Source organism: Colletotrichum godetiae, assembly GCF_030913485.1.
Source record: "Colletotrichum godetiae strain CBS 193.32 chromosome Unknown BDP55scaffold_10, whole genome shotgun sequence".
NCBI lineage: Eukaryota > Fungi > Ascomycota > Sordariomycetes > Glomerellales > Glomerellaceae > Colletotrichum > Colletotrichum godetiae.
This window is the reverse complement of record NW_026851258.1, coordinates 474222-486166: the sequence shown is the minus strand read 5'-3', so window position 1 is coordinate 486166 and position 11945 is coordinate 474222. Positions and strand designations below refer to the sequence as shown.

The 11945-nt window shown below is 52.7% G+C and overlaps 3 protein-coding genes across 3 annotated transcripts; all 3 read right to left on the bottom strand.

The window, feature by feature from the left end:
• Positions 1-7883: 7883 nt before the first annotated feature.
• Positions 7884-8417, bottom strand: BDP55DRAFT_31313 (uncharacterized protein). Its single transcript, XM_060566696.1, has one exon. The coding sequence runs from the start codon at positions 8297-8299 to the stop codon at positions 7940-7942; it is 360 nt and encodes a 119-aa protein (XP_060432511.1). The 5' UTR covers positions 8300-8417; the 3' UTR covers positions 7884-7939.
• Positions 8418-8504: 87 nt separating this feature from the next.
• Positions 8505-9065, bottom strand: BDP55DRAFT_629368 (uncharacterized protein; the record flags this gene model as incomplete). The annotated part of the gene is made up of 2 exons (XM_060572013.1): positions 8505-8958; positions 8998-9065. 2 exons carry the CDS (start codon positions 9063-9065, stop codon positions 8505-8507), a joined length of 522 nt encoding a protein of 173 aa, XP_060432510.1.
• A 1313-nt stretch (positions 9066-10378) lies between these two features.
• Positions 10379-10870, bottom strand: BDP55DRAFT_629367 (uncharacterized protein; the record flags this gene model as incomplete). Its single annotated transcript, XM_060572012.1, has 1 exon — positions 10379-10870. One exon carries the CDS (start codon positions 10868-10870, stop codon positions 10379-10381), a length of 492 nt encoding a protein of 163 aa, XP_060432509.1.
• Positions 10871-11945: the final 1075 nt, after the last annotated feature.

Sequence of the window (11945 nt, the reverse complement as noted above, 5' to 3'; positions counted from 1 at the left end):
TCCAGGGCTTCGTGCCGCTATAGGAGCCGCTGCAATAGTGCCTGCCTATTCTTTCTCGTCTGGACGAATTCATCGCATCTCTTGATGGAAAGTATCAGTCAGGTTACTTCCATCTGTTCCTTACCCGTCTTGTCTTGCCTTAGGTAGCTAATGGAAGGTACCACAGGTAATTACCTTGCATCCCTCTACCTTCCCATGCGTTCATGCTTTGCTTTTTTGTACCTTGCTCGACAAATTTCGATAACAAATCAGGAAAATCAGGAAAGATGCCGTGAATTGTTTCTTCGCAGTGTCAACTCTTTTACCACAGACAGCCCAGTAACCTCATTCAACCGCAGACACCATCTTCCCCGATCACCATCAACTCGTTCTAGACTCCAAGTCCCCGAACGCCCCCGAACGCCCCCAAAATCCTACCGAATCCTACCGCCACCGTCCCCGCGAGAGGACGGCAGACCTTGCCGACTCCTCCGATCCGCATCCGCCACTGTCTGTGGCGCTCCCGTCAAGTTCAGATCGTTCTACATTTACAGAGCAATTGCGCCTCTCAAGTCCCCCCTGCTCTGATCACACACCTACGCATCGAGGAGATCCTCCAACAGCCGACAGGGCCAACTACTACGGATAGCATCGTATGAGGAACTGAGCCTCAATCTCACTCGCACACGCCCATCACCAGCCTCACCGCGCAGCCACATCTCACATCACTATCCTAAATCTCGAAGAATTACACACCCCCTCGCCGTCATCTCTGGGCATCCTTCTATCGCAAAGAGCCGTGGACAGTCCCTCAGTCCAATCCAACAAGCTAGAGCACCCAATACCGAGACCAAGCCCAGTGGCCCAGGGGGGCGCAAGGCCGTCCCACCCAGCCGGTGTAACTCCTCAGCTGATTATTGCCAGCGACGATCTCCGAGCTTTCGTGCTCTATGGCACACGCTCTTCCAGGCAACGACCGACAGGCACCTCACACACTTGCCCTACCCAGCCCGCCAACCGAAATGCAGTGAGAAGCTTCTGGTATCATCTCGCCGTTTTGAGGTATCATCTTCAGGAACCAGGCCCCAGGCGACAACCGCTGCGAATCAAGATAGCCACGATGTGAGCAACCCAGTAATCGAAGATCCAGCCCCACCGACCTCAAAACCGATTACTTGCGCGCATCCCCGGCTCGCCGGATTTAGAAGTCCCTCGCGTCTGGGACAGCAGCAGCTCAGCGCAGCCCAGCTTCCCCCTTCAAAAGTTCCGCGAATATCAGCCTCTGACCAAGGTAGGTAGGTACTCGTACCGGGCGACGTTGAGGAATTGAGACAGAAGTGCCATGCTTTCCCACACCGGATCTGTGTGTCTCCAAAGGTCTGCAAGTCTACCCAGGCACAAAGTAGTGTGTCTTGCATGCCTCACGAGCATTGGACAATGACCTACACAAACCAGGTGGAAGTGCCTGCATAGAATGGAGGCATGGGCACTATGTCACCCTTTCGACGACTCCCTCCAAGACACGGATCCCCCATTTTGGCACACCGAGGCCCGCTAACCGGTCGGCCGGGCACAGGACCTCGAAAGCCGCGGACGCCTATGCATACCCGCCTGGCACTTTTTTTGTTCCTTCCATCACTTCGTACCGCCTGGTCGGCTGGTTCGCACCATCCTCCCAAAACCATGGAACAGCATCCCACTCAACCCGGGATTCCCTTTGCCTCTCTTTGGTAAAGTCGCTCACTCTGTTTCTCTCACCGGTCACCGGCGGCGGCATGTCAAAATCTAGGCAATTCTGCAGCCCCCAAAATAGGAATCCTGCAACTAAGGTGAGGCAGGTCGCGAGCGAAGAGAATCCTAGATATGCACCATTTCCAAGTTTTCGAGTACGACGTAGTCTTCCGCGCTTGACAATCATCCCACGGCACGGCACCCATCAAACAAGCGACACACCACCCCTTATACGCCTCCTTACCTTACTACCTTGAGGTATGTCACGATGGGCCGAATATCACGGTCGCAGGATCAAAAAGAACCTCACAGCAGCTGCCTGCCGTTCCGTCCGCATCCGCGACCCGCGACTCCTCACCCAAGCACCCTGGCCGGGCTGAAGCAAAGGATCACGCGAGTACGGACAGCCCTCGAAGAAGAGAGCCAAGCATTGATTCTGCCCGGCAGGATCTGTTGTATTGCGGTTCCCGCCACAATTGCACATCAATGTATCGCTTCTCATCACATTAAGGAGCTGTATATTGGTGCTGCTAGTCTAATTCGTGTCCAGTCACCCGTACGTTCTGTTTGCATGCTTGCATGAAGATCGTTTGCCTCGAATCCTTCTGCGACCTACCTCTCTCTCCCTACGGACAAGGTACCATGCGCCAACAAGGTTGCATCCGCCATCGGTACGGATACTTGAGGCCGCATCCTGGCCCGGGCGAGGCCTCGGCCGCGGTACGAACCCCACCCCTCGGGCCACCCCTTGCCCGACGCCAAACTTCCTTCCTTCAGGACCTCCCGAAGCCGATATCTCGATTTCAACAAATCCTTCCTGCGATGCACGTTGTCTTTCGTTTCCTCGACACGCCGTTGGTCATCATAAATCGCAAATATGCCGAGAATCCTGCCGCACGTTCCCCTCTCTGCTTTCCAACCACCAAATGAAGATTGAGACGGAAGCTCAAACCATGTATAAGGTAGGTAACGAGGAATGAATCGCAAACATCACGAAATCAAAGTGTGCGTGTTCCTTAGTCCCACGATTTTCAGGTGAGGAGGCATCCCATTTACCGGGGTATCCTCTTTCAAATGGAGCAAAGTTCAGATGAGAAGTTGCTTCTTCAGACGAACAGGACAGGGATCCCCTTGGCGTTTGGGCAGAAAATACGACCAAATGTCGTTTCTTTTCCCCTGTTGATCGAGTCTTCATTATCTAAATTTGAAATTTTGGAAATCTTTGGACGATCTGCACAGCGGGCAGCTGTCATGTCTGATGTCTCAACCCCACTACCACCCTTCGTACGCCGTACTGACGACTGCGCCCAGGTCTTGAACTTCAAACGATAAGGCGTGTCTTTAGACAGTTGCGTACGGACACATCCTTGGGTTTTCTCGTCATATCGAATTGATGCCTGGAAAACAATTCCCTCGAGTCCATACTTTCAACAACAAATACGTCGAACTTGTACTTCTCAAGAAGTACTCCGTACACGAGAGTCGAATGCAAGGACAAAGCCAAGGCGGTGTGACAGGGGGTAGGAGAGGTATCTCCACTTGGGTGACCTCATCTCAGCACCTCACATCTGGGAAATCTCGCATCTCACCAATTGTGAACCATGCGCTGCGCTGCAACCACCAGAACCAAGACTCAAAGCCCTAGCGTTAAGCCCGTCTAGATTGACCAGATACTTCACACCGCGACACACACACCTGCAAGAATCCAAAGCGCTTGCGCTTATGCATCCACAAGTATGTACGTGTCTACGGCACGTGTCGAGTCTCTCCCCCCTTCCGCTTGCGCCTCCCCGCGCCTGTCGTCTAAGCAATTTCATGAGAATCTTACTCGACCCTCCTTTATGGATTGTCTTGGTGTATGGTTCCATCCAGTCAACTCTCAGTCATCACCCTCCAAACCCACCTACCCACCCACACTTACACACTTACATACAGAGACGTGCATACACAGGCACAAGTGCGAGCATCACATCACCACCCACACATCATCATCCCCCCCCCCCTCCCTCCCCAAGCCTGCGCATTCTTCACTGCAGACAATTTTTGGCATCTTACTGTAACACACACCACCTCATGCCTCACACCAAGCGCGGTAGCGGCAAGCGGCAGACCCCACCACTAAGCGCTCACTTCATCCCTCCCTCACTTGTATCATGTATGCTTACCGTTACATTTTCTCCAAAGACACGGTCCAAAAAAGAAACACATGCAGCCCACACACACCCACAGTCACTCATATACGCTACATTACACTCACCAAGAGAAAGAAGCCGCGAAAAAAGTCCCATGCAGAACCCAGAAAAGTCCCAAAAAGACATGCGTAATCCATCAAGACATTGTTTTCATATCCCCAACTTCGGGATGTCAATCCCATGTGCTCCCCATGTCCGTAAGATGTTCATTTTTAGACCCCACAACACACACTTCCGTGACCCGTCACCTCACTCACGCTATACTAACTTCCTAGATAGATCCCCCCTCAAAAACCCACGCCGGCTCACCTGTCACACCAGCAACCCACTCAATTGCGGCTATTCCCCCAACAAGCGCGGAACTTCGCTTATTTCGGCGCCTCACGCCCATGCCCATGCCCTTGGTACCCACCCACCCTGGCCCATCTGCCGCGACGGGCGCCGCGCGCGCAAGCTCGCTTGTTGGGCTTGCTCATCAGTCGTCCATTTCCCCCACTCCCCACCACCCGTTCGTTGCGGTTCGTCTGTTTAATTCAATTCTCCCTCTTCCGTCTGTCTGTCTGTCTCTCTCCGCACGTCTAAAAATAAATCTATTTTTAGAACGGAACCTCCCACGCTTTTGCTCTGTTTCTTTCTGTTGCTCCTGACTTGGACCGGCACATCGCTCCCCATGCCAGTGTAGGTACCTGACTTTCCCGTTCCCGTTTTCCCAGGCCCTTTCAATTGGGACCATACCTAAAGACATGCTCTCCCAAGGGAAACCCCACCATCCGCCGCATCTAGGTACCCAGGTACGTTCCCGGATAGGTTCCATTTTATCTCAACTCACACGCTCTTCTTGGCGCAAGGCTTTCTTTCTAGGTACCCGTCAACTCCAAGGAAGGGTCTCCTCATCCTCGTACTCTGTAATCCATATCCATACACCTCACAGCAGTCCATGAACAGATCTGACAAAAGTCCAATCTATCCATGCATACTCCGTACGTCTCTTGCACTCCATTTCCCCCATTCGGACAACAGAACACAATACACCCCCCCCTTCCGCTAAACACTGCATCAACCCATCTCACCGGGAGTCTTTTCCACTCACCAACCCACCACATCTTCACCACTGTCTCAGAACCTGTTCTTTTTTCTACAGTCCCGGCGTGTGGAAATCGCAACTACACAGTACCCATTTGCATCCCCCCTTGGCACCTACCCATGTCCTTCCCGTAGTGTTTTCACGTTTCCCAAAACACCCCCCACCACTACCACCACCCAAAATTCCTATGAAGCCATGGAGCCATGTAAAGGCCTCCCGCAGCACTCCTTTCTCCTCCGTGCGTCCGGGAAAGAAAGCAGCCCCCCCCCCCGATATCCTGTCAGCACCTTGAACCACAACCACCGCGGAAAAGGAACTCAACTCTTTTGCATCCCCCGTATCTCATCCTACCCATTTACCTTACGCACACTCTCCCTCTTAACCCCCCTCAGCATCGCACACCCCCAATCGCGAGGCTGAGTCTCGGCATCCAAACGAGGCTGGTCACGGCCCCCAACCCTCTGTTCAGCCAATGGCGTGTAAGAGACGGGCAGCGCGCCAAACGGCCCTCCCCTACAGATACTGAGTGCTGATGCCTGCCTGTTCCTTCGCCCGTCCGCCAGCCCATACCTACCATACCTACCGCACACACCGAGGAGGGAGCAGCCGACACGGCCGAGGGAAATCCTCCTCAAAATAAAGTTCCCCACGGTGAGGGCAGGGTACTGTATGACATGACCTTCTTGTACCCGAGCATTTCCCTTGGAAGAAGAATCCTTTCGAAATCCGTCGTCTTCTTTTATTTGTCTGTGGAATACATCCACCTAGGTACTTGATCGAAAGATGATTCCTGTTTCAGTAAAGTGCAAAGCAACAACGTAGAACACGCAAAAGTCCGCAAATACTTTTCTAGGTTGCAACGTCGCTAACCCACTTTCCCATGGCGCCTCTCATTGGGGCCTTTTCTGGGGTAACATGGCCTCGAATCTGCCTAACTTTGCAGGATCTTGACTCACAACCCCTCGAGCTACCTTACGAGTTACACTGCGGAAAGCCATTATTTGCCACCTCCGATATCATTGCTAACCGTTGCGCGTCACTTTCAATGGACAAGCGAGAAGGTGTCCAGAAATTTGATCTTGTGGAATTTCTTCCCAAAGTGTCTATAATGTGTTCTCTCTTAATACATGATTCTCTGGGCCAGACACAAGCAAGCTTGTGTTTTGCCTCCAATTGCAAACCAGCTCAATTCCTGCAGGGTAAATTTCTATACTGTGGTTTTTTTTTTACCACCTCGGAAGTTCCAGACAGCCGTGTATGGTTGGCAGTACAAGAAGATTCCCTAAATGAGAAATGCTAATGGTCGAGTCTCGAAGAAGCGAATATGATGTCTGGCATCAACTCATGTTTTGAGGTTTCAGGCGTCGTGGCGCTCTTTCTCCTCGTTGCGGGCATACCAGTTGCCCATTCGTGTGTGTGTCCTCTGCTGTAGACACCCCGTCGCTTCTGTTTTCCCCGCTGCTCTCAGAGCAGCTCGTCTATCATCGGATGATGGTACAGATCAATGTGAGAGAAGAAAGCAAGAGAGAGAGAGAGAGATCTTGGTAAAGAAACAGAAGAAGAGTAAGTAGAGAGATTTTGAGAAAAAGAAACAACTCTGGTATGCAACATTGAAAAGCAGAGAAACGGAAAAAAGAAATGCAACAATAAAAAAACCTCGCTCACCCTAAATATCCCATCAACCCATCGCATGCGCAGCGATGCGCGCTTGTATGTTTCCGAAACCTGAACGCCTGGTATCCTTCCGCCCGCTCGCCAACCCAATGCATCGAAACTTGTCCGTAAACTACACAAGTTGGAAATGAGACCGTTGCCGAATGCCTGTAGAATCGAACCTCCCCGCCGCCGACTTTGAAGACAAGTCCCTCTCTTGAAACCCAAAGTGTAAACCCAAAATGATGCCCTGTGAGGCAGAGAAGATGAGATCCAGCCCATTAGAAGTTAGGCATCTCTTGTATGCATGTGTTCATCCCAACCGCCCAATGCAGAAAAAAACCCAAACCCAACGCTATGCGAGCTCAATGCCGAAAGGGAAGGAAACCACATCTATCAAAAAGAAGGGGCAAAATTGAAATGGGAAAAGAGAGGAAAAAAGGTTGGAAAGAATTGAATGTCGAGAAGATTTCGAAGTTCGAGCGAGACCAGGGGGCGGGGGCTTGGTGGAAGATGTCGTTTAATTGTAGCGCACTGATGGTGACAATTGATAGGCCGTGAAATGTTTCCGTCATGTTCGTGATCTCGTCTCTGTCTTCGATAACTTCGTTGCTGAACTTCATGGCAAGGCGTAATGGCGGAAAGTAGTTGGTTGATGTTGGCCGGACAATGACCAGAGTGGAGGGATCTGTGTAAGCCATTGGCCGGAGAGTCATCGCACGGCGGGAGGCGCCGATGAAGACATCAAGCGGTCATGGCCGACGAAGAGGAGAGATAGCTGCGAGGGTGGCAGCGTTTGAGAAGCCGACCTTCCTCTAAAGGAGTAAAGGTAGGCAACCCAAGTGCCGAATTTAAAAAGCAGCAGCTTGGGGGAATGCCAGGAACAGCAACCCATCACCGAAGACAAGACATTTCATCGATACTGGCGGGAGCTCCTGCTTGAATTGCTAGAGTGGTAACCAGAGTCGGAGTATGTGTATTGTGATGCGTATCCGCCATGTGACGAAGAGTGAGCATGGCAGGCGTATCCGACCAAAATCGTTCTCTTTTGGATGCTGTGTCCTGGTCTGCCGTACGAAGCGCATCTGTCAACGGAGTGCTGGTAGTAGAGGCAGCGGCAAGCTGAGTAGAGCTCGACAATTTGATAGCACATTATGGATGTTGTTCCGGGGTACTTTAAGTGACTGAAGTGGTTGATAATGTGAAAGACCGAGGAATTGATCCTTGAGATATGAGTTGGGAGTGTGGACGACTTTATCTCTCGAGGAAGTGTGTGTTGCTGGTTGTTTGGTTGGGGGGGTTATCGACTTGATTGATCAGAGAGACTGAACGCTGCCAGGTATGCAGAGAAGCAAGGGGAACAAGGCAGAAATAGGAAATAGGAAAGGGAACCCAAGTGAGTGTGTTCGTGATGACTTATACTGGAGTAGACTAGGGATGGGGAAATGGAAAGGAGCGAAGGCATCACGACCTTATAGGATAGGCAATTGGTAGAGAACCGTCTAAGGCAGCAGTGGGACCTCTGGCAGTCGACGGTGGATGTCATCTGAGTGAGACCAATGACTAAGGCTGCAACTTGTGCATTAGACCGGTATGCAGACATAGGTTCTGATGGCGCAGACCAAGACCAGGGAAAGGTGCCTTGCACCTTTTCCATCATGGCCTGGTAAGGCGCAGCAGCAGGTAAAAAGGTGTGAGAAGAGAAAGAGTGAGTGCGAGAAGAGCGAAGAGGTGAGCAGGCGGAGAGGGAGGGGTGAGCGGTGGAAAACGGGCTGGGGTGGAGGGGGGGGGGGGGGGGGTGAGAGTGTTGGTGGGTGTGTGTACTTTGAGCGGACTAGCCAGGTGAGGTACGGACTACGGATACCTTACTGTGTACTCGTAGATGTAGGTGTGCGCAAGTGGAGGGGGGGCTGGCTGCGATGGAGACTGGCGACGGGAGCCCTGAGGTAAGGGTGAACGGGGGGTCGGTCAAAAGAGTCATCTTCAGCATCCTTCCCAATCGAAACATCTCTCAAAATGGACACTGCCGACCTGTCCCCATACTTTGGGTTGATGAGGTGCAGCAGGGCTGATGCGCGATGGGATGGAATGGGACGGGCATGGGTGGATGGTTGTACGAAAAGGAAAAGAATCGAAGAATCCCAATTGGCTCCGTGCGGTTGCTGTACTCTGGAAGACGATATGGAATTGCAGTCGTGTTGCATGGTTGGTGAGCCATCTCTGTCTCTCCCGTTGCGCCCAGAAACATTTCTGGAAACACAGATGCGCATCGCCGCATGTTGCTTAAGTTGTCGCATGTCGTATGTCGTGTGCTGCCGGCTGCTGCAGTACAAGCACTGCTGCCAGGTACCTACTCACCTCACCATGTAAGGTAAAGTAGCTTCGCTTCCTTGCTGACGATGATGCTGCTTGTCCCATCCAGCCATGATTGCCGCTGCCGCCTCGTGCTGTGGTTGCGCTTAATGGGCGAAATAGAGACCCCCAATTGTCTATTATCGGCTGGTGGCACTGACTTCGACATCAGCACCAGCACCAGCTCCAGGCAGGGCATGGCACGAACGGCCCCAAGATAGCTCCATTGTCTTGGACCGCAGGGCTGACTCTGTGTTGGTGCACCGAGGAAGCCCGGGTTCTTTACGCCTAACCGTTTGTGATGCGACGATCGTCCTGTGTTGCCCGGTGCCGCCGCCACGCAAATTCCTTCCATGAGGAGCAATAAGGTGTGGTGGTGCCGTGCTCTCCGTTGACCGATGTCCTTTCCGAGGTTCCTAATCGATCAGGAGTGAACTCGATCTCGAATCACCCTCTGTATTTTGATTCTCGATTGCTCCTCTGCCATGCCCGCTAACGGGGGACAGGCACGACTTGGTCGGAGCTTGGCCTCTTAGCGTACGGCTGCCATTGCTAAAAGAAGAAACATGCCGATCAGAGGTTCGCAGGCTGCCCCATAGAATCTGTCCTCCAAGTATGCACGCATTGGTGACCGCAAAGCCCTGCCGACTGACAGAAAGTGCATTTGCTTTGTACGACGAGACTTGGCCTCAAATTTCGCCGGCATGTCACCAAGATTGACCCGAGGTCTAGTGTTGATCTGTCGCCCGATGGCTTCGATTGCGCTCTGAGGCCCGCCATGTTCATCGTCGAAAGTAAGCAGGGGGGAAAGTCCTTCTGGCACGATGCAGTGTAGTTGGTCGCAGCGCGATAGACCAGGAACTTGATCCACGCGTCAGGTACCGATGGACGTCGTACAAATCTTTTGCTGTGATGGGCTGGCATGCGAGCGACCGGTTCGGATCTCCATCGTGGTGAAGGAGGTCACCCTGGCACTCAGAGCGTCCAAGCTGAATCCTGAGTGGACAATAACCGCAGCCTGCCTTGAGGTACGAAGTAGGCCCAGGGTCAACGCATGGAGCAGACCGAAATGGAAGCATTTGTCTCCATCCAATTGCCGAATATAGCTTGACCATAATAGGTGCAAATGGCGACCTTCTTTGCACAAGTAAGTACCTTATGTTGATAGAGGTCGGCATGGATGACACTCGTGCTGACTGCCAGGAAAGAATAGCCATGCGTCGAGGTAAGGTGAGATGCCGTTATTATCGACCAAGTAACTCGACGCTCAAGCTAGGTGATCGTATACAACTGTTCGCTGTATTATACCGGGATCAGGCTGTGCAATGGTGTATGCAGGCCATCCATCAGAGGTTCCACCGCACTCTGGTGGCTGTCTTGGTAGTGCCTATTGGCCACAGTACGTTCCGAATTGGTATTGGTGCTGACCATGGCCGGGAGCTTCTGCATGCGAAGGTTCCATGCTCTTCCCAGTTATCGGGAGGATGGTCAGATCGAACGCGCTTAGCATCATGCCGTCATTGGAGGCCATGTCGAGATCAGACCCGGGCACCTGGTGAGAGAGACTCGGGCGGCCTTCTTGGATCGCAGGGCCCCTGGTGATGGCTGAAAATGAGATGCGATGCGATGCCAGGGGCAGCGGATCCCAGTTCTCCAAGATGCATGGGCGAGAGAGCTTGGATGATATGAATGTCAACGTGGCCGGGTCGTGGTGAGCATTTCCCAGTCCCGCAGAGCAGAGGGGGTGAAAGCCTGAAAGGTACCGATAGTGTTGACCATCCATGGATGTCTTGGATGCAACGGCTTCCGTCAATCCCCGTACACCGGCCAATGCAAGTCTCAAGGGAGAAGAGCTGCCATTCGACCGATGCAAAGGCATGTTTGAGACTTTGATCGACGGGTCCTTCCCTCCAAGTCCAAGGCTCCGGTATTGGCCCGTGAACCTGTCAACGCACGGCTGGTGAGAAGACGGCGAGGGATTGCAGACAATACTTTTAGTTCATCGCCTTGGCCGTCGGAAGACAGGTAGGTTTGCTGGTTTCAAGTTCTGCAAGGCTGGTAGATGGAGGGTAGCACCACGGTCACCACCACCATCGGCCTCACTATGCATCATTTCGCCGAGTCCTTCTGGATTTTCGAAATCGGCCATCGGTATGCAACTAGAGTGGCTGCAGGTACTCACTTGCCAGTGGACAGTTGATATCCGTAGATGTGTGTTGTAGGTATCATACTAGGGCAGATTAAGGGAGCCCGCAACGGCGTTGACGAACAGTTGACGATAGCAATGCAGCTAGAGCTCAGAAACTTGGATGAGGGCTGTCGGTCAACGCGGGCACCAGGACGCAGGTCAGCGGACGTATTTTGCGTCATGCCATGTGTGCGTATCCTTAGATACGTGGTGGTGTTGTCGGTGGTCGTTGAGACAGAAGCAGAGCAAGCCGATGGGAGTGAGATCATAGAACAAGACAAAATCTAGGACTCTGTAGAGAGAGAGAAAGAGAGAGAGAGAGGCCCATGGGGGTCTGGGCCGAGGACTGCTGCTGCCCTGGGTTGCTGCATGGGACATGCCTGAGTCCGAACGCCAGGGTCTGGGAAGGTTGGATCGTGGTTCAATGTTCATGGATGGATGGTGGATGGGACAGGAAAGAAAGAATACCAGTACGGATACCTGCCATATGGAAATACGTACACAGCAGTGGTAAGGAATGGAAACGGGCAAGAGGGGTGAGGGTGTGCTGCCTGGGATACCTGGGCGAGCGACGATGCAATAAGAAGGAACATGGGGATGCAGGTTTGCCAAAAAGGGCAAGTTCGTGTGCTTGATTACGAAAGCTTGCGCCCGCCAAGCCCTTCCAATTGGCCCATTTAACTGGTGCGGGCAGGCAATGGTAGGCATGGCCCTCACGTGCTCTTCTCCACTGCCCTCAATACGTACTCCGTACCCTCCCCGGCTC

Bases quoted from the DNA above. Each gene is read 5' to 3' on its own strand.
- BDP55DRAFT_31313 (XM_060566696.1), bottom strand. From the start codon at position 8,299: ATGATGGAAAAGGTGCAAGGCACCTTTCCCTGGTCTTGGTCTGCGCCA.